We start from the raw sequence: 21,225 nt of genomic DNA, 5'->3' as shown, positions 1-21,225 counted from the left end.
TGCAGAATTCATAATTTCATGTATTTAAACACAAAATTAAATAAATTTTTAATACTCCACAGGGAAATTCTTGCTCCTGATATTTCTCAGAAAAAATACAATAATATTAGAATTAACTTAGTGCTAATAGAATAGCAATAAACTGTCTGAATGAGTTATTAAAATATTAAAACATATGCTATATCAGTATTTTCTACTTACATACAATCTGTGCAGTATGAATAATAATCTTTACAATATTAATACTTTAAGCAAACACTCTGTTCAATGCATCACCCCTGGTTGGAAGAGAGCTCTCAGTTCTCTCCACCTTGCAGCATCTTTTTCCAGTTCTGTAATTTGAAATTGCACAGCTTTTTATACTCTTGCACGCATGTACAATATTTGCACTAGAAACGACTTTCGCATTTGTACATCCTTTACATAGGACATTTTGCTTTTTATATTAATCTTTTTTGTTATTATTTACTGCATCTGTGTTTATGGTGATGGGAACTGTACTCTTTCTCCTGCAGCAAACAAATTTCCACTCTGGCATTAATAAAGTATTTCTATTCTATTCTATCACATGTGCAGTACTGTTACTTATATAGCTAGTTCTTAAGTATGCTTTGGTTTATTTTGTTTTTGTTATTATGTTTGCACTATATTTTGGTTCGCTTACTGTGGGATTAATAAAGCCCATTAAAAAAGTTAAAATATTCCAATTTCTGGGTATCTGATTAGAGAGTAACATGTTGGGTGCATGCAGAGGAGACGGTTGCAGAATAGATTAGAATAGAAATACTTCATTGATCCCCAAGGGGAAATTCTGTTGTTACAGTCGCAAGTAGGAGTAAAGTGATTACCACCACCATAGAAAAATATAAAATACAACAGAAATATAATCAAAAAATACTTACATACAAAGTGCACAATAAAGTGTAAAACATACTATGAATAAAAGATAAATACTAAATTGAAAATTCACAATAAAGTGTCAAATGCTAACAATTATATATATATATATATATATATATATATATATATATATATATATATAGTTGACTCTATGTATGACTACATCACTGTTTTCATAATATGCACCGATACAAAATATATAATTTTTATTTTTCATATTTGTACATTTCTTAGTTTAGTTTTTTGAAGTGATCCAGTGACAAGATTGCTGTTAAAGAAATTATTTTCTATCTGTTCTACAAAGCATATGGATCTGGCTTTGTCAGTGTAATTCTACAACTGACCTATAGAGACAGCAACACGCCTCGCAAATCTCGCGAGAACAGCAAGAAGAAAGCGGTCTTCAACATAGATATGAAGAGGACGGCCCCTCCGCCATTTTCCTTACGTGGTGTCGCGCAGAGGTAGTTAGCGGAGTAACTGAGCTAGCAAATTAGCGCTACTTAAGTCACTTTTAGAAGCGTTCAGCTCATCCATACCAGCGAATATAGTCTGTTACAACGGTATCTGGTATAAATACTCAACTGCGTAAGAAAATGTCCAACGAACAGGCCGAAATTGCCGCCGAGACGCCAACCCAGCAGCAGCAGCCGCCGCCGCAGCAGCAGCCGGGGTGAGTCCATTCATTGCGGCTCCTTTGTTGATGCTTCCCAGCTAGCTAGCAGCTAATCAACGATTAAATTGTATGTCGGCAAGTTTTTACTCAATAAAAAGTGCCTTATTTGCACCTTGGAGTGGATATTGGTCGTGTATTAACAAATTTGACGTGTCAGAATTTCGTCATTGCACGCGGTTATCTAACACAGTAGTAGCAGTTGGTGATTGGGGTCCGTCTATTTACTGGAAGTGCTCACGGTCATGCGTAGCGTAATGTAGCTGAACGTTAGCGGTACACAAAGCTGCTCGGTAATGTATAGATTTTAGCTGATTTTCCCCTCCTCTGTTTGGTTACAATTTGATTATAGACTAGAGATAATATATCGGGAATTAATAATGTAGCAGAGGCCGCTGTGTCCGTAGAGCGGCCTCGCCATGCGGCTGGACGGGCAGTCGTCCTGAACTCTTAAGTGTGTATGAGTAATACCTTTACGTGCATTTGGTAGCATCACTATGTTTGGTTATTTTAACGACTAACCAAGAAAGGTTTCTCCCATAATCAGATTAAATCAGTATGCCATGATTGAGTTAGCATCGACCCAGTACTGACCTTTGTAAAGGGCACCGGTCACACAGAACACGGAAATATTGGTTTGTGTTCCAATTTCGAGTGATTTAGTGTGTTATAACATGTTAGAAACTACAGATGTACTATTTCTACATTCATTTCCCAGTTTGTCCGTAGTAATTGGAGTACACGTTTTACTCATTGTTTTAACTGTTCTTCATGCAGAGAAATGAATGGAAAACCCAAGAATGAGTCCAATCCAAGCAGGAAGGAAAGGCCCCAGAAGAGAGGTGGAGGTGGTCGCTACGAACCCTATGGAAACGCTAACAAAAGATACCGTGTCTTTGTCAGCAACATCCCCTATGATGTGAAATGGCAAGCCCTGAAAGACCTGATGAAGGAAAAAGGTAAGGTGTTTGGAGAAGGGATGGACTCATGTCAGCTTTGGACATGACAAAAGCAGGATCAGCATCCAGGGTCATTTTGTTTGACCGCTGCAGCTTTGAAGGACTTTTGGGAGTTGTACAATGTTGTTTGAGATCTTGTGGGAGTTATTTGGAACAAAGCTTGTGGACAAGGTCCCTCTTATTTGTCCGTCAACTATGGAGTTGCTGCAGACTTGTACAAGTGCGGTGAACCTGGATGTTAGATTGAATATTTAGTCTCCATTGAGAACTATTAAAACCTTTGGAGGTTTTGGTGAAGTGGAGGTTGCACATGTGAAAAGCGAGTCCATTAATGTGAAATTCCAAGGGCTTGGGATCATGAACGGCATCATGAGAGGTTTTTTGAAGAATAAAATTGTACAGTACCTTGTACTAGGTGCAGTAATTAATAGTAAAATCTGGACTCTCTTGATGTATAAACTGGTCAAAACTTTGGAAACATGTCAATGAAATGCTTAATTTTGCAGCAACTTTCATGAAAATAGTTGCTTAGCTATGGGTTATTGGAAAGCTCCAGATGTGTCATGACTAATGCATTAAATGGGCTTTTACTTTAAGCTAAAGCATGTGTTACAGGTCTAATCCTTTTTCAGAAGGAGGGCCAGGTTTTCGTTTTATGACAATTGACTGTGGAGTTAAATTGCATTTTCTTTTTTAGGTGTGACCTTGACAAGCAAATGTTTTCTCAGCAGATCTCCATGTTGTGCCAAACGCAGCTCTGTGCTGGGGATGTCTGTGGGGTACAGGTCTACAAAATGAAGCAGCTTCTTATGCACTGTCCTTGTGGCTAGAGGTTTGGTCACGGATGTCCATTTGTTGAACAGACACGTGACCTGGAACAAAGGCGTGGCTGTGGTCGACGCTGAATCAAAATTCTGATTGTGTATTTCAGGAACAGGTCCACTTTATGAACAGGTTTGTAGTTAGAGAAGAGTCACTCAGATTTCGGTTAGTTCCCAGCTGTAGGGTTTTTCTTAGGCTCAGCTGATGGACGAATGTATTGATGCATTAGCCTGAGGGTTAAAACGGCGTTATTTGACAACGCATGCTCAGGTTTGCAATGAAACGGGCTGAGGCATTGAACGGGTTCTGCCAACTTGAAATTATTTGGTCAATTATCTTCAGGTAGAAGGTGGTGTTTCAGGGCATCATATCAAATAGGAAGGCTGTTGGCCATTTCAACAGTTGTTGTCCTCAGTCTATTGTTTTTGGTGTTTTGGGAGAATTCCACCAAGGACAGGCTAAGAAGTCTTTATTTGCTTTTTTAAAAGACTCCAGCTTGCTTTTTGTAGACCTGTACCGTATTGTGCTGCTGAGGTGCTGGGGGAAGGCTCAGGACTGGCTGTCTGAGCTCACTGTCACCGGCCGCCCTACTTGTGCTTCTGCTCTAAACCCCCATTGTTCTCTCGGCTTCTCTCCCCTTGGTGTGTGTCGTCTCTGGAATCTGATTTGTAGTGGGTGAGGTAACGTACGTGGAACACTTAATGGACGCAGAAGGCAAATCGAGGGTAAGTGCAAATACATACCAATAAAACATATGACTAAGCCTAGACAAACCTGTGTTTGTCAGCTGTGGTTTCTTTATTTACATTGTCGGGAATTGTTCAGACTCAGAAATCTGGTGAAGTGTGTGAGGTGGTGACATGCCGGAGGCGTGTTTTATTTCGTGTCGTCTGTGGCACTGTCTTGAGGCCATCCTGAAAGGTTGATGCTCTTAAAACAGGACTTCAGCTTCCTTCGTAGCCAATCCTGTGGATTGCAGTAGCTGACAATGTCCCTTTTGGTTGCTGGATTTGCTCCTTAGGATCTAATGGGTCTTAGTCTGCAAGAGGTTGTTACCAGGCTGTTAGACGGTTGTTAAATATAACTCACTTTGTAGAACTGCTTTCCTGGAAATGTTACCTCCAATATCTTAGTCGTGGGGAATCCTATCTCTCTGTGGATTTTCTGACCTTTGGATGTTGGAAAAAACCCTCTATAGTCACTACACTTGCCTGTATTGTGTTACTGAGTAAACAGAATAGATGCTAAGATTGTAACAGTATTGGAAGTTCAGTGTTGTGGCCAAGGCTGTAGGCTTGTGTGTGATGTTCAACTTTGTGCATGGAAGTGTTTATTTCTCCACATTTGCTACATATCATTTGAAACATCTGTTAAAACCATTACTTTTACTAATTTCTAATATTCTCTACTCCTTTTGGTGCAACCTGTTCTGGTGTCTTCAATCAACAAAGGGTTGCGCGTAAGTAGGCCATGAATTTATTACAAAACCACATCAGAATTTTACCTTGTTTGTTATAATGTTACTTTATCAGCTTCTCTCACTGGATGTGTTTTTCTGTTAGTGTTGTTGAGTTTAGGACTGAAGAACTGATGAAGAAGGCAGTGGAGAAGGTCAACAAGCACAACCTCAATGGACGTCCCCTAAAAGTGAAAGAGGTAGGCTGCACAGAGAATGAAGAGAAAATCAGCGGCTGTTATTTTAGCTCCAGCCCTGTCTGAGTTATATTCTTGTTGTTCGTTTTTTCTAAGGACCCTGACGGTGTGATTGCTCAGAGGGAAATAAACAAGGCTCAAGGTGGAGGTCCTCCAGGAGGTCATGGAGGAATGGGGGGGATGGGAGGAATGGGGGGGATGGGTGGAATGGATCGCATGGGTCCTGGACCAAATGGCCCCATGGTCAACATTCCTCCCAGCCTGATGAACAATCCCAACATCCCCAACGAGATCATCCACGGCCTCCAGGCTGGCAGGATCGGAAGCACCGTCTTTGTGGCTAATGTGAGTTTAGCAGATTTATCCCGTCGCTCTTTTATTCTCAATAAAACATCAATGTGTAGAACAGAATTATTTGTAAAGACAATAGATAATTTATTTTGCTTAATGACGTTTCTGCATAGATTAATGTCGGTAAAAAGCAGTCATGGTTTTTGATGTATTTCTTGTTTTTGCCATGAGGAACCTCGGTGTAATGGGACTTCTGAATTAACTGTTATGTTTGTTGTGCCTCCAGCTTGACTACAAAGTGGGCTGGAAGAAGCTGAAGGAGGTGTTCGGCATGGCAGGCATGGTGGTGAGGGCCGACATTCTGGAGGACAAGGATGGGAAGAGCAGAGGCATGGGCACAGTAACGTTCGACATGCCTCTGGAAGCCGTCCAAGCTGTCTGTATCCTTTAAACACTTCTGGCTGGTTGGCTTTTTTCTGTTGCTACTGTGACATTACAGTTTTCCTTAATGATTTCACAGCTATGTTCAACGGGCAGCTCTTATTCAACAGAACCATGCACGTCAAACTGGTAGGCAGCCTCTCCTTCACTCTGCAGTGTACACCTCTCTGATCGATGACAAACTGTCTGAAAGTGTTTGTGGCTTTTTTACAGGATGAAAAATCCCTTCCCAAAGACTTTGGACCACAGGACAGAGCAGCTGCTCTTCCCCGTAGGTGTACATCTATCTGTCTTCTGGGATCAGAGCGCTGATTCCAACAAATCTCTACATGGCTCTTAGTCTTTGGCCTGTACTCTCAGCCAGCTGCTTTACTAGAGGACCAGATTAGACAAATTAGATCAAGACTACATCCACAGGATCACATGCCAGTTTGTTTTATATTCTAGTTGCCCACGTTTGGTGCCAAACTACATCGTTGACATTTCTCTGTGTTGGTTGTAGAGGACCGTTTTATGTGACATGTACCGGTTCAGTTACTGGTGTTGTTGTGAACACCACATTTATTCATTCAGTTTGTTTGGATGTACAGTCTCTGTGTGTACATGTTATCTTGAAACTCGACCCTTTTTTCTCTGCCCAGGTGGTCTGAGTGGTGTGGGTTTGGGTCTGGGACCTGGTGGCCAGCCCATCGATGCTGCCCAGCTCAACAGAGGAGGTGGTGGAGGGATGGGCAACATGGGGCCTGGAGGTAACTAACTCAGCTGTTGTTTTAGACAAACCCTTGAACAGTAGATGGAATCAAGAGGCTCATCTCTGCTCTTCTCACCTGTAGGAATGGATGGAATGGGCTTTGGCAACATGGGAGGTCGTATGGGAGCAGGTATGTGTTTTTATTTATGTTTTACAAAGATCATATTAACGACCTGACTAGAATTTATAAACCATTTAATTAGGACACATTTACAGCACATTTGAGTTTCATTACATGCAGTTTAACCATAGAAAAACATGTTTTGTACAAATAGTTTTTAGACGTTGAAGACGTCACATCTCAGGTTCTGGCCTCCTCCTTAAGACTTTGTTCTCTTGTGTTTTAGGAATGGACAACTTTGGAGGAATGAACAACATGGACCGTTTCAACTCTTCAGGGATGGGCAGGATGAACGGTAAGGGGGAGCTGAGACCTGCTGAGGACTCCAAAGCAAGCGTGGAACACTTTCACGTTTTGCTGGATGTTTCTAATGGTTTCATCTCTTGCATTGTCAGAGATGGACCGTGGGATTGGTGGTGCTTTTGACAGGGAATTTGGGCGAAATGAAATGGGAATGTCTCGCAATAATTTTGGAGACTCCTTTGAAAGAGGAATGGGTTAGTATTTTCAGGATTTTGTTTGAACGCCCCTGTAATGCTTACGGCAGCACGGTCCGTTACGTCCTTTTATTTATTCTGTTTGTTCACTTTTGTAGGAAACTCTCTGGGTATGGACCGCATGAACTCTGGGATGGACCGTCTGGGAGCCAGCATGGACCGCATGGCAGGGATGGACCGGATGGGCATGGACAGGATGGATCGGGTGTCTGACCTGGACAGGCTGGGTTCTGGTTTCGACCGGATTGGCTCTGGGATGGACCGCCTGGGGCCCGGCATGGACAGGCTCGGACCCGGTCTGGACCGCATGACCTCCAGCATGGACCGCCTCGGCCCGGGTGGATTCGACCGCATGGGCCCGTCCAGCTTGGATCGCATGGGCACCGGCATGGACTTTGGCTCCCCGATGGGCATGGATCGCATGGGCAACACCGGGCTCGACAGAATGGGGAGCAGCTTCGACTCCCGCATGGGTTCTGCTGGAGGACTGGACCGCTTCCCCTCCGGCCTCGACCGCATGAGCTCTGCCATGGACCGGATGGGATCTGGTGGCGTTGGCGGTCAGTTCGATCGCTCCGGGGACATGGATCGCGGATTCGGCGGAAACTCCTTCGGAGGAGCCGGAGCTGGAGGACCTGGAACCGGAGGAAGCAACGTCAGGAAGGGATGCCAGATCTTTGTCAGAAATGTAAGCGTTTGCACAAAAGTTAGTTTAGCTTGTTTAGCATGAAACGAATCTTCTCGCATGATTTTAATGGTTTTGAATGGATTTTGTTTTTCAGCTGCCATTTGACTTCACCTGGAAGATGCTGAAGGACACCTTCAATACATGCGGTAAGAATAGTTTCTAGTCTTTACAGTGGTCCTCAACCACAAGGACACAGAAAGAATAAAAGCATTTTTTATTTAGTTTCTGGCAGAGTCTGCAGGGTGCTTAGTTTTTTAAAATGACCGGCTCGTCTTCCCGTGCTTCACAGTTAAGCTAACGTCTGCCAAAATTAATAAAGAACAAGACCTCTGGAGAGCTTTGAAAAGACTCGCTGCTAAAACAGAAGAAAAAGTAAATACAGCAATATGAACTAATTTTATTTGTATAGGCCATTTTTTTAAATAAAAGGTGATTATTTATGTGCACGGTGATGGTCTGTATAAAACTGTTTTGCTTGAAACCGGTCCTTGATGCCAGAAAGGTTGGAGACCGCTGAAATATAAATATAAGAACAACAACAATGAAGATTTGCTGTTTCATATTAATGACCTAAATAGTACAAATCTCATTTTTGTTTCTGTGAAACAATGGAAGATGTAAAATAGACTGTTGAGGTATGATGACAAATCCTCCAGTATCCCCACAACAAGATGGCCTAGAAGCTTTCCAGACCAGTGAGAATTTAACCAAAGCGTTCAGTATGTGCAGTCATTCAGCTCAAACTTCATGTAGTCCTGCCCCCTCGCTGCTGACGCTGTCTGAGAAGACATAATACTTACAGCTGCATTTAAAGCTACAGACTCTGAAGCAGCACATTTAGAACTAAGAGTTACACAGTGATGGAATGAACCATGTTTGCACACATGAAAACATGGGACAGACGGGGCACCATATGGATCCTTTAAGATAACATCCAACATGGGTGTTTTTCCCCTGCAGGTATGGTCCAGTACGCAGATATTAAGATGGAGAACGGGAAGTCTAAGGGCTGTGGTGTGGTTCGCTTCGACAACCCTGAGACGGCCGAACGCGCCTGCAGGACGATGAACGGCTACCGGCTGAACGGAAGAGAGATCGATGTTCGGATTGATAGAAATGCATAATCTGTGTTACATCAGACGTTTCATGTAGTCTCCAGTGTCTGAACACTCTGCATTATCTGAACTCTCCTTCACCACACTTTGTTAGCTATTTGTTACACTGAGAGTTATTTTAGTGATTTGTAGTGGTGAACGTGTTGTTTTAGTTTGGCTTAAATTTTACTTTCTTTTTTTTTAGAGACCAAATTTTTAATTTTTTGTTGTCATGCTACATCTGTCATTGTCTTTGTTCTGTAAGGTGTTTTGATAAATAAACCTCAGTATTTGAAATGACTCTTTCTAGTATTTTATGTGATCTAGTGGCCTGACCAGAGAGCAGCATGGGGATGTTTGTGTCACGGGACAGTACAAGTATGTAGATATCTGTAGGTATCCATAGACTACAGTTATGGAGATTAGCACACACTACGAGTATGGAGGACTCATGGGTGTTTTTGATGGACTACAAGTATGGAGAGAGTAATAAACTCCAGGTATGGAGATATTTGTGGACTTCAGTTATGGAGGTTTCCATGAACTTCAAGCATGGAGATACTAATAAACTATAGAGGTATCCATAGACGACAGTTATGAAAGTATTAATGGACTACAGTTATGGAGGAATTAATGGACTACGGTTATGGAGGTATTAATGGACTACAGTTATGAAAGTATTAATGGACTACAGTTATGGAGGTATTAATGGACTACAGTTATGAAAGTATTAATGGACTACAGTTATGGAGGTATTAATGGACTACAGTTATGGAGTCTCCGGTGAGCCCTGAGGACCCGCCCCCTCGTGTACGCGGAAGGTCGCCCCCTCATACGTCACAGAAGAAGGTCACAGGCACGACATTCAAGATGGCGACTCCCTTGTGCCAGTGCTATCAGGTGAGTGTTTGGGACTATTTCTGCGAAATCTTATGTCTTAAGCAGCCTGAAATAAAAAAAGAAGTAGTTAAACGACTTGTTTTGTAGCTGACGGGTTCACAGCTGACAGCGCATGTCTGAAATTTATCTGACTAGTCTGCTAAACTAGCTTTAGCTAGCCGAGTTAGCTCTGAATGTGAAGCTGTCCAGCCGGTGTTTGGCTCCAGGTTCAGGACAGCAGAATAAATGTAGGAATTAAAGAGTTGTTAGTTGTGTGTTTGAACTTCATGCTACTTTATTTAATGGAAAGCGTGTTTGTGTGTACATTATAAGCCTGTTCGTCATTCAGTGCTGCTCTCCCACCTGTAGCATGCTATTCATAACCCTATACCCTAAAAACCACTTCACAGTTCAGAAGGTCGCTCTGACTGTCATTTCCTGATCAACCAGCTAAAGTTAGTGCGTCTGTCTGCAGATATGTGTAAGAAGAGGTTTGGTGGCTTTTCCCTCTTCTTACCTGCTGCTGCCCAACAGACCCAACCTCTACAGGACACATGGGTCCCTCAGAAGGTCTCCACAGGTAAGAAACACCTGACATGACCTGTTACTGCCCTGTATCTGTCTCTGGAGGCTGTGTTGTGCTACACAGACAAGGAGAAGTTCTCCAGGGTTTGACTCAACCATCAGAACTTACTGTAATTTGGTATGAAAATAAATTTAAGTTGCTATTCTTTATTGATAACTCTTTTTATTTATTTTCTTACAATAAAAACAAACCAAAAACATTCAGGATACACAGACATGTATCAGCTGCATTCATCCTGTTCTGGTTGTTTCCTGTCTTTAAGGTGCCTCAGTCTCCTCTTCTACAGGTGAGGTACCTGTCGGGGGAGAGGGGTGGTGGTGGCAGAAAAGGCTTCCTGGGGGAGTTTTTGGACAACCTTAAGCAGGAGCTGAACAAGAACAAGGAAATGAAAGAAAACATCAAGAAGTTCCGAGAAGAGGCCAAAAAGCTGGAGGAGTCAGACGCACTGAGACAGGCTCGGCGGAAATACGTAAGCGTCTGGGCTCACGCAGTAATTCAGTAATTTTATGGCAGAAAATAGTTAGGTTTAAAGTGTGTTCAATGTCATTTTTACCAGTGCTTCCTCCTTGTGTCTTTTTTCAGAAAAATATAGAGTCTGAAACAGTGAAGACCTCAGAGGTTCTCAGGAAGACGTTGGGAAACATTTCAGAGACGGTTAAAGAGGTAAATGTAATCTGTGTCTCACTCAGATAAAAACAAATCTGCTTTAATGGTCATATTACAGACATTTCTGTCTGTGTTTATTTCCAGGGGCTAGAAGAAGTCAGCCGTACAGAAATCGGGAAGAAAATCAAAGAGGGAGTGGAAGAAGCAGCAAAAACAGCCAAGACCTCTGCAGAAAGTGTCTCTAAGGGTGGAGAGAAGCTGGGGAAGACCGGCGCGTTCAGAGCAATATCTCAGGTAGGAAGTCCAGCTGAGGAGCAGATAGATTCCTGGGTTTACTAAAGCAGAAATGTGATTTATTCCTTTAAATGAAGCACAGCTGCATCTCCTGCAGTGTTTAAAAGCAGCTTGTTGATAGACTGAAGGTGAATGTTTAGTGAGTGATGTGCTGTTAGAAATACGTTCTGATGAAGCTTTTGTTGTTCTGTTTGTAGGGCATGGAGAGTGTGAAGAAGGAGATTGGTGATCTGGGTCACACCGGTCCCTATCGGCCTCCTGCCAGACTGAGGAAGAGGACCGAGTTCTCCTCCAAGGGGTCAGGAGACGACAGCAAAGTGTTCGAAGCCAACGAGTACGTGAGTGATAACGAGGAAGGAAACGCCCCGCAGGCTCTACGACAGTCTGATAAATGTCAATAAAAATACAAGTAAACCTGCTTCAAGCTGAGAAACTGTGAAAGCCGAGAATCACATCTGATCCAGACTGGCAGTTTTAGGAAAATGTGTTTTACATTCATCAGAGCTACTGTTACAGAATCACAGCTTGTAGAGAGGATAGGAGTGGCACACCTCATTACTTCTCCCAGTGTTTCATTTAGTTCACTGAGGCCATATGTTCCTTTTCCTGTGTTACCACGCTTAAATGGGATGTCAGTCTGAGGGCTGCAGCATTACAGTTTCCCTGTGTTTGCTCTGCAGAGAGGCTGTGGGTGTGGTGCTCCACAAAGACTCCAGGTGGTACCAGCAGTGGAAGGACTTCAAGGACAACAACGTGGTGTTTAACAGTAAGAAAACAGACGGCTTCATCAGTGTTTACCTCAGGGCCTGTCAGACCTGCTCTTCTCTCCGTTAACGAGTAAAACCTGCTCACATGCACCAGTCTGAGGCATGTTAATGCGGACAAGAAACGCTGCTTTGAGTTGTGTGAAGTGATTTAAGGGAAACTTTTTCCACATTTCAGCACTAATATCGGTCTGAAAGCATCACAGAGAGCAGAAGACAGTTTGTGTGCAGAATGATTGAACACCTTTCTCATTTACTTTGAAACTGAAAGATTCCTCAGAATGTGTTCACTGGAGTCCTCAGCTCAGCAGGACGTCCCTGAAACAGCACCAAAGGCTCGCTTCCAGCTCATGGTCCTTTCCTGCAGCTCCTTCTCTCATTCTTCTTCCAACTCTCCCGTCTTTCTCTCACTACTGTCCTGTCAATAAAGCCAAAGAATCACTTAAAAAGTAAATAATAACTTCAGTGTGATAAAACAGACATGAGATTCATGATCCTCACCAGAATGAATCGGTCTGTTTTTGTTTTTTCTCCTCATAAGACATCAACAGGAGCTGGAGTTTAGTTTGTTGCTTCCAGATGTTTGACTTTATAAAAGACAGCAGCAGAGTCTGTATTAGAACCTTTAAAGAACTGCATTATTTCTAAATGTACAAGAGAGGAACGGCACCGGGAGCTTAATTAAATACTTTAATGACTATAAGTAGAATAAAATAAAACAAAAATAAATAAAATAAAATAAAAGGACTACAGATGGAAATTAGCTTGAAAAGCTACAGTCTGGTACAAACATCTTTGCTCTTGAGCTTAATGTCCTTGTACACTGTCCTGATAAATAAATAAATATAAATGATGATTCAGTACTTCAGTGATCCTTCATGGACGTATGGGGATCTAACAGCAGGTAACAGTGAACGTTTCTTCATCTCAGACAGGTGAGCGGTTTCAGAGCTGCAGGGAGAACATTTTTACGTAGCGGTTGTTCTCAGACCAGGATCCAGAAACATTTAAGGGTTAAAGAGCAATGAAAGATTTCCAGGTGAAGATGAATGAACAGCGAGTGCTGCAAGGCAGATATGAAGCAAATAAAGGCTGTTATGAAAGTGATAAAAGGGAGACAAATGTACAAATAATTCAGCTCCAAATGTGTAGAATCTCCCAGCATGCAGCAGTGGTGGTTTTCAGGGGAAAGTTTAGCATCGTACACACACGTACGCTGACGTGATCTAAGCGTGTTTATGTTCATTGATCGGGGCACATGTTGGAGTCACATGACGGCTCATCAGTCACTCAGCCGCCTTCTGCTCATCCCTCGCTCTGATTCATTTTCTGACCCCTGCGTATGAACTCACCATGAATCTGAGAGGATTTGCTGATGTGAGGGAACTCTCTCCTTGTGTTTCCTGCAGGGTTCTTTGAGATGAAGATGAAGTATGACGAGAGCGACAACGCCTTGATCAGAGCGTCCCGCGCCGTCACCGACAAGATGAGCGACCTGATAGGTGAGACGTTCTGCCTGACCTCTGCACTCATCACACTGATCCAGCTGTGACTCACAGCTTTTCCCCCTTAGTGGAGTGTTAAATACTCATTTTTACATGATGGGATGTCTTTGTCCAGGATGGGAAATAAACAAGTTAGCAGTAGTTTCATCGTTCCAGCAGCAGATTTACGCCGTTAACGAGCAGTTTGAATCAAACGGAACTCTTTAGTCACATTCTGACCCTGAACTCTTTATTTTCTGCTCTTATGCTTTTATTTTAGTATTATTAATGAACGTGTGTGTTTTCTGTGCACAGGTGGACTGTTTTCAAAGACTGAGATGTCTGAGGTCCTCACAGAGATTCTGAAGGTGGATCCTTCCTTTGACAAAGACTCCTTTCTGAAGCAGTGTGAACACGACATCATCCCCAACATACTGGAGGTTTGTTGAAGGACCGACACTGACATCAGCTTGTTCTGAGGCTCGGGCTGCACCATGTTATTTCTGCATCAGGATTTGTAATGATCGCATCACAGGAAGGAGACTTTTGCTGCTCGCTGCCAAAAGAAAACTCATTTTCCATGAAGTCTGTTTGACAGAACAGTAATTTTGCTTTTTTTTTTTTTAATAAATTGGTTTTAGTTTGTTGACCTGCAGCTTCTAAATGAGCGCAGAAAAAGAGAAACCTAAAAAATAAAAAGGAAGATTTGGTTGCAAAAAGAAATCAGTTAAATGTGAATATTTTACAGAATGAATGATCAAAACAAACGCTCTCTTAGAACAGCACAAAGCTCCACAAATAGCTCCACAAAGCTCCGTATGACGAATGGCACAAACATTTGATTCCTGTCAAAGTAGAGCTGCAACCATTCATCAAGTTGTTGAAAACTGATGCATTTGTTCAATAACTGTCAACTATTCTCAGTCATTTTTAAGGACAAAGTAGTTTAAATTCTTTAATTCCAACTTGAATATGAGGATTTTCAGTTTCCTTTCTTCCCTCAGACAGTACAGTGTCTCTATCTTTGGACAAAACGAGACATTTGACATTTGCTTTGGGAAACGCTGATTAACATTTTCACCATCTAAAGACGCTGTGTAGAACTGAGAAGATGATCCACAGATTAATGATCAGTGGAAGTAATTGTTAGTTACAGCCTTAGTTTAAAGCAAATATACTTTGGGGAAGATTTCAGATTTTTAATTAAAACGAATATTGATCTTTCTATGCAAATACGTCACAAATAAAACCACCCCGACGTTTTATATTTTTATAGTTTTATATTTTAACAGGATTAAATAGAGTGGCTCATCTCATCTGGTGAAAATTCCGGCGTTTTTTCTTTTATATCACAATATTGATCACAGAAAATAAATTAGAAACGCAATGTCAGTCTTTACAGAAACTGAAATAGGAGTTTCTGGAAAGACATTTTTTACGTGTATAAAGTCCTAAATTTCAGTGGATTTCAGCTTACCTCTACATAAATACACCGTTCAAAGGTTTGGGATCATCCAGATAATTCCATGTTTACATTAAACTCCCACCTTTATCCATGTGCTAACATAACTGAACAAGGGTTTTCTAACCATCAATGAGCCTTTCAGCACCATTAGCTAACACAATGTAGCATTAGAACACAGGAGTGATGGTTGCTGGAAATGTTCCTCTGTACCTCTATGGAGATATTCCATTAAAAATCAGATGTTTACAGCTACAATAGTCATTTACCACATTAACTATGTCTACACTGGATTTATCATTCATTTCATCTCATCTTCACCGAAAAAAAAGCTGCTTTTCTTTCAACAATAAGGACATTTCTAAGTGAGCCCAGACTTTAGAACACTAGTGTTTCTAAAATGAGTATAAAAGTAAAACAGGTTGATCTTTATTCCTGTATGTGATTACAGATGTAATGTGATTGCAGATGTAATGTGATTGCAGATGTAATGTGATTACAGATGTAATGTGATTACAGATGTAATGTGATTGCAGATGTAATGTGATTACAGATGTAATGTGATTACAGATGTAATGTGATTACAGATGTAATGTGATTGCAGATGTAATGTGATTACAGATGTAATGTGATTGCAGATGTAATGTGATTGCAGATGTAATGTGATTGCAGATGTAATGTGATTACAGATGTAATGTGATTGCAGATGTAATGTGATTGCAGATGTAATGTGATTACAGATGTAATGTGATTGCAGGTGTAATGTGATTACAGATGTAATGTGATTACAGATGTAATGTGATTACAGATGTAATGTGATTACAGATGTAATGTGATTGCAGATGTAATGTGATTGCAGATGTAATGTGATTACAGATGTAATGTGATTACAGATGTAATGTGATTACAGATGTAATGTGATTACAGATGTAGCTTTGAGGAGTTTTTTTTTTGTAAGTTTTTGTTCTGCTTTCAACCAGGCGATGATCAGAGGAGAGCTGGAGGTTCTGAAGGACTGGTGTTATGAAGCGGTACGACTTTTCTCTCTCTGACTGGTTTTTAAAGTGCTCAATAGATCTTTTCCACAGTCAGACGTTTCTATTGACAGTTGTGTGCATGCTGGCTGCAGGTGGGCAGTTCTATAATTCTCTCCTCTTCTGTTGGGTCTGCAGACCTACAGCCAGCTGGCACATCCAATCCAGCAGGCCAAGGCCATGGGGCTTCAGTTCCACTCCAAGATCCTGGACATTGACAACATCGATGTGAGTTTGCTCCGGATTAGCATTCAGGCTTAAAGTGTGGAAACTCTGGAGCGTTTGTTTGTTGGCATTCTTTGGTTGAAAATGTGAAGTTTGCTCACTTTATAAACTGTCATGTGTTTTTCTTGATGCCGTTTGGAGTTTTTGGAGCATTTTTCTCTCCATCAGCTATGGCCTCTTTGTTTTCTATTACTTTTTAAGCTTCTAAATATGTCAAATGTATAGTTTCAGTGAAAACATTAGTGTGTTTTCTGTTCCAGCTGGCCATGGGGAAGATGATGGACCAGGGCCCAGTGCTGATTATCACCTTCCAGGCTCAGTTAGTCATGGTGATCCGAAACACTAACGGAGACGTGGTGGAGGGAGACCCTGTAAGTAACACACACATCCCATAATAACACACTAACAGTAACACACACATCCCATAGTAACACACTAACAGAAACAGACATCCCATAGTAACACACTAACAGAAACAGACATCCCATAATAACACACTAACAGAAACAGACATCCCATAATAACACACTACCAGAAACAGACATCCCATAGTAACACACTACCAGAAACAGACATCCCATAATAACACACTACCAGAAACAGACATCCCATAGTAACACACTAACAGAAACAGACATCCCATAGTAACACACTAACAGAAACAGACATCCCATAGTAACACACTAACAGAAACAGACATCCCATAATAACACACTAACAGAAACAGACATCCCATAATAACACACTAACAGAAACAGACATCCCATAATAACACACTAACAGAAACAGACATCCCATAGTAACACACTACCAGAAACAGACATCCCATAATAACACACTAACAGAAACAGACATCCCATAGTAACACACTACCAGAAACAGACATCCCATAATAACACACTAACAGAAACAGACATCCCATAATAACACACTAACAGAAACAGACATCCCATAGTAACACACTACCAGAAACAGACATCCCATAATAACACACTAACAGAAACAGACATCCCATAATAACACACTAACAGAAACAGACATCCCATAATAACACACTAACAGAAACAGACATCCCATAGTAACACACTACCAGAAACAGACATCCCATAATAACACACTACCAGAAACAGACATCCCATAATAACACACTAACAGAAACAGACATCCCATAATAACACACTAACAGAAACAGACATCCCATAATAACACACTAACAGAAACAGACATCCCATAATAACACACTAACAGAAACAGACATCCCATAATAACACACTAACAGAAACAGACATCCCATAGTAACACACTAACAGAAACAGACATCCCATAATAACACACTAACAGAAACAGACATCCCATAATAACACACTAACAGAAACAGACATCCCATAATAACACACTAACAGAAACAGACATCCCATAATAACACACTAACAGAAACAGACATCCCATAGTAAAAGCTGCTACACCTCCAATAGTTCCATAAAAACTCAGAACTTGTAAAAGACAGACTGTGCAGGAGTCATTGTATCCTGAACAGCTGTGTCGCTAAATAAAGGTAAATAGTTTATTTGTGTTGCTTTGCTGCCACATGATCAATTTAGAACAAATCTGTGCTGTAAAATGTTAAAAACTAAAACACAGCTATAAGATTCCCGGCTCCTCCATGTGTGACTGTGAATGCCGGGAGCGGCATGGATCAGTGGGTAGAGTGGCCGTCTTGTGACTGGAAGGTTGCCGGTTCGATCCTCGGCCCGTCGTGCTCATGTCGAGGTGTCCCTGAGCAAGACCCCTAACTGCTCCTGATGGGTTGTGGTTAGCGCCTTGCATGGCAGCTCCCACCATCAGTGTGTGAATGTGTGTGTGAATGGGTGAATGTGACATATCATCATGTAAAGCGCTTTGTATAAAAGCGCTATATAAATACAACCATTTAGGAACACATTTTAAAACACTTCATAGGGCCCAGCTACGGTTAAACATTTGCTGTATAGGTGATGATCATTTCCACTCAGCTGGCTCTTTGTCATGATCACAGATGTGTGAGAACTCCTCTAAATGATGAGCCAGTGGAGTCATGTCCAGCTATCCGGGCGAGGCCTTTATTTATTTAGATCCCACGCAGACACTGGGCAGTAAATCAGCAGCTGGGCTCCTCGGGGCATCTCAGGGACACATGTGACCAGTAAAGAGGTCAGAGGATCTGCTGTGGGGCTGGCAGCTGCCCAGCATCAGAGTGAGGTTGCTGCCAGAGGATTAATGGTGGATGTTCTGTCCTTCTGGGTTTTATCAGCTGGATCCGGATGTCTGGCAGTTATGACACACTCTGACTTTACCAAGTGTTTTTGTGACTCGTACCCTCTAAAAACAGCTTCATCTGGTCAGAGAGTTTTACTATTTTTTACATAGAGGACACCTGGGTGCTGATTGTCAAGAAGTCAAACATTGTAAGAATTTGCAGAACGTGATTTCAAAAGAAAACTCCTCAGAATTCAGTAGATTTGAGACAACAGGTGCTACTTCTATGCTTGAAGTGAGAGAAACAGCTAGGTCGCCGTGGTAACTGGTGCTGCACAGCTAGGTCGCCGTGGTAACTGGTGCTGCACAGCTAGGCCGCCGTGGTAAACTCTATAGATCAGGGGTGTCAGTAATTTTTTTAGTCCAGGTTCTGCATACATCCCAGCCTGATCTCAAGTCTAGAAATGATTTTAAATTTATAGTTTTACTAATTTACAATCTGCAGTTAATGTCTTCTCTGGAATTTTTACACTTTGTGGGCCGGATTGGACCCTCTGGAGGACCGCTTTTGGACCACGGGCCTCATGTTGGACACCCCTGATGTAGATGTTTGCATTGAACTTGTGTAAAGTCGTCTTTTTGCATTGATTGAACACTGAAGAATGAGCCTTTTCTTCTTCCTCTTCTTCCAGGATAAAGTTCTCAGGATGATGTACGTTTGGGCTCTGTGTCGAGACCAGGAGGAGCTGAACCCGTACGCCGCCTGGAGGCTGCTGGACATCTCTGCCTCCAGCACCGAACAGATCCTCTGAGACTCTTTGATCCGCACAAGAACACCCAGGGAGAGAACACCGTGCACCGGACGGGCCTCGGACCGGAAGGAGGGTCGGCTCTGGTGGGGAGATGGACTGACGTCACTACAGGAGGGGGGAGTGGTGCTGCTAAACGCTAGCTGCTACACGCTAGCTGCTTCACTGTCTCGTTTGGTTTTTCCGACACTTTCTTTGGGTTCACTCTCTGTGGGTTTCCTGCCCATTCCTCTGGCTCACACTAGGGGGCAGTAGAGCACCAACACTCGCCACAGTCCTTCCTGCAGCTGCACGAAGGAGGATGTGTTTGCTGCAGGGCTGCCAGTGTTAAATGATGAATAAAGTTGTTTCTCGTAGCTGTTTTACTATGAATTTGGGAATATGTGACACAGAGGTCATGGGAGTAGTTTTGTAACTTGGGGTTGGAGATAGTTTCTCCTCCGTCTAACGAGTCTAACGAGTCCATCTCCTTCCTCTGGAGGCGGTGTTTCCTCAGCGGTCGGTGCCAATCAGCGCTCTGCCATCCTCAAGGATCTCAGTCCTTCTTGTATGATAATTGTTAAACTGTGAGAAAGTCTATATTTATTATGAAGAATAAAGATGAACTGTGTTTTCACATAATTTCCTTCCACTTTTTTTGTTTTACTTCTAATGATGCCGTCAGATTGGGAGGATGTCACTTGATGCCTTCTGGGGTAATTGCTAATTATTTTTTTAAAATTAAATCCTCGAGTGGGATTTCGGTGTTGGCTTTAATATTTCCTTTGGGAAAAATTCTACTTCCTCGTGTTTTTTTTTTTTTTTTTTTTTTACAGTTTTCAGAGCAGCTCTCATCTGCTTTGAGTGAAATTTATCTGCCTGTGATGGTAATGAGGTTTACAGCAGCTGGAAGTGCACGATGCCGTCTTAGTTTGAGTTTAAAGGTTAGGTTTTTGATCATCTGTCTCCAAGGCCATGAACTTTAATTGGGTTTAGCTCCTGTCAGCTGCAGGTCTCATCAGCATTAATAATTTGTGCAGCTCTGTTTGCTGTTTCCTGGTGGCTCGGTGTGACCTTCAGTGTTGTGAAGGGTTCTAAGTCATGGCTACGTGTGCCGTACACAGCAGCGCCGTATGGCTTCATGGACAGACGCAGCGCTGCGTTCATGGACACGTCAGACTGGAGGTTGTAAAGCCTCAGTGGGGCGTTTCTGCTCGTCTGTGAAGAACTCACTTCCTGTGGTGTCGCTGAATGTTGTGTAGATCCCAAACAGCTCAGACATAGACCTCAGATTCTCTGGTCTCTGTGGATCAGGCCTGTCCCCTGAATGCTGGATCAGTCCGGGAGTCGACACTTTTTGCTCTTTGTTATGTTTGTCAGGTTTTTGCAGTGGTAGGATGTTTTGTGCTGCTGGGGGAAGCTGCTGCCATCAGGGTGTGCGTTTGGTCGAAAACAACATTTAGGAGGCTGGTAGGTGTCAGACTAACATCCACATTAATGCAGAACTTTCAGACAACAAAATGCAATCCTTAATTCACAGGCTTTTATTGTGAAAACTGACTAAAGTTTCAACACTACTGACAAAGACATGAAGCAAAGTTAACCAGGTGTACAGTTGTCATTAGATGGCTGGTTTAAAAGGGATTTCAAATCTATTTGATGATTATTTCCTTTTCTACAAATACCTTCATTGATAATCATGTCAAGGGCCCATAAGTTCTCATTACAAATCTATCTGGCATGCCTTCAGCACACAGTTTTCTGCAGATGATCGTTTGTGAGGTCAGTAAAGCTGCATCACGTTGGACCTTTGTTCTTGTTTACTCAAACAGAAAATCCTACTTTTGCGTCCTCCTTCTCTTAAGTTGTTTTGCTTCCACTATAAAAAATGTCACCACCTCAGTTAAAAGGTCAGAATTGGAATCTGCATCGTAACGTTTTGGTCAGTCTCATGATTTATGTGATCTCAGGTCTTCAA

General features: G+C 42.1%; 2 protein-coding genes across 4 annotated transcripts; both read left to right on the top strand.

Moving 5' to 3' along the window:
* The first annotated feature begins 1,318 nt into the window (after positions 1–1,318).
* Positions 1,319–9,190, top strand: hnrnpm (heterogeneous nuclear ribonucleoprotein M). Of its 2 annotated transcripts, XM_051947150.1 has the most exons (15): positions 1,320–1,573; positions 2,351–2,532; positions 4,027–4,813; positions 4,917–5,010; positions 5,104–5,352; positions 5,585–5,738; positions 5,819–5,868; positions 5,953–6,010; positions 6,381–6,488; positions 6,573–6,620; positions 6,838–6,906; positions 7,007–7,108; positions 7,207–7,796; positions 7,891–7,942; positions 8,757–9,190. In XM_051947150.1, exons 3-15 carry the CDS (start codon positions 4,659–4,661, stop codon positions 8,918–8,920), a joined length of 1,893 nt encoding a protein of 630 aa, XP_051803110.1. In that variant the 5' UTR covers positions 1,320–1,573; positions 2,351–2,532; positions 4,027–4,658; the 3' UTR covers positions 8,921–9,190. The 2 variants fall into 2 exon arrangements, with proteins under 2 accessions (XP_051803111.1, XP_051803110.1); XM_051947151.1 differs by lacking the exon at positions 7,007–7,108 and having other exon boundaries at positions 1,319–1,573; positions 2,351–4,813.
* Positions 9,191–9,645: 455 nt separating this feature from the next.
* On the top strand, positions 9,646–19,889 carry timm44 (translocase of inner mitochondrial membrane 44 homolog (yeast)). Of its 2 annotated transcripts, none has more exons than XM_051946921.1 (13): positions 9,646–9,790; positions 10,245–10,349; positions 10,642–10,824; positions 10,938–11,018; positions 11,106–11,255; positions 11,453–11,589; positions 11,936–12,021; positions 13,429–13,521; positions 13,819–13,943; positions 15,946–15,996; positions 16,138–16,227; positions 16,485–16,595; positions 19,152–19,889. In XM_051946921.1, exons 1-13 carry the CDS (start codon positions 9,662–9,664, stop codon positions 19,269–19,271), a joined length of 1,461 nt encoding a protein of 486 aa, XP_051802881.1. In that variant the 5' UTR covers positions 9,646–9,661; the 3' UTR covers positions 19,272–19,889. The 2 variants fall into 2 exon arrangements, with proteins under 2 accessions (XP_051802881.1, XP_051802880.1); XM_051946920.1 differs by having other exon boundaries at positions 10,618–10,824.
* The last annotated feature ends 1,336 nt before the right edge of the window (positions 19,890–21,225 follow it).

This window comes from Acanthochromis polyacanthus, chromosome 4 (assembly GCF_021347895.1).
Source record: "Acanthochromis polyacanthus isolate Apoly-LR-REF ecotype Palm Island chromosome 4, KAUST_Apoly_ChrSc, whole genome shotgun sequence".
NCBI lineage: Eukaryota > Metazoa > Chordata > Actinopteri > Pomacentridae > Acanthochromis > Acanthochromis polyacanthus.
This window is presented reverse-complemented; position numbering and strand designations above follow the sequence as displayed.

Excerpts from the sequence above, each read along its gene's own strand:
- hnrnpm (XM_051947150.1), top strand. The coding sequence starts at position 4,659 with ATGTTCAACTTTGTGCATGGAAGTGTTTATTTCTCCACATTTGCTACA. Across the intron at positions 5,011-5,103 it reads GTCCCCTAAAAGTGAAAGAG|GACCCTGACGGTGTGATTGC; the intron begins GTAGGCTGCACA and ends GTTTTTTCTAAG. Across the intron at positions 6,621-6,837 it reads GGGAGGTCGTATGGGAGCAG|GAATGGACAACTTTGGAGGA; the intron begins GTATGTGTTTTT and ends CTTGTGTTTTAG.
- timm44 (XM_051946920.1), top strand. The coding sequence starts at position 9,662 with ATGGAGTCTCCGGTGAGCCCTGAGGACCCGCCCCCTCGTGTACGCGGA. Across the intron at positions 13,522-13,818 it reads CAAGATGAGCGACCTGATAG|GTGGACTGTTTTCAAAGACT; the intron begins GTGAGACGTTCT and ends TTCTGTGCACAG. Across the intron at positions 16,596-19,151 it reads ACGTGGTGGAGGGAGACCCT|GATAAAGTTCTCAGGATGAT; the intron begins GTAAGTAACACA and ends CTCTTCTTCCAG.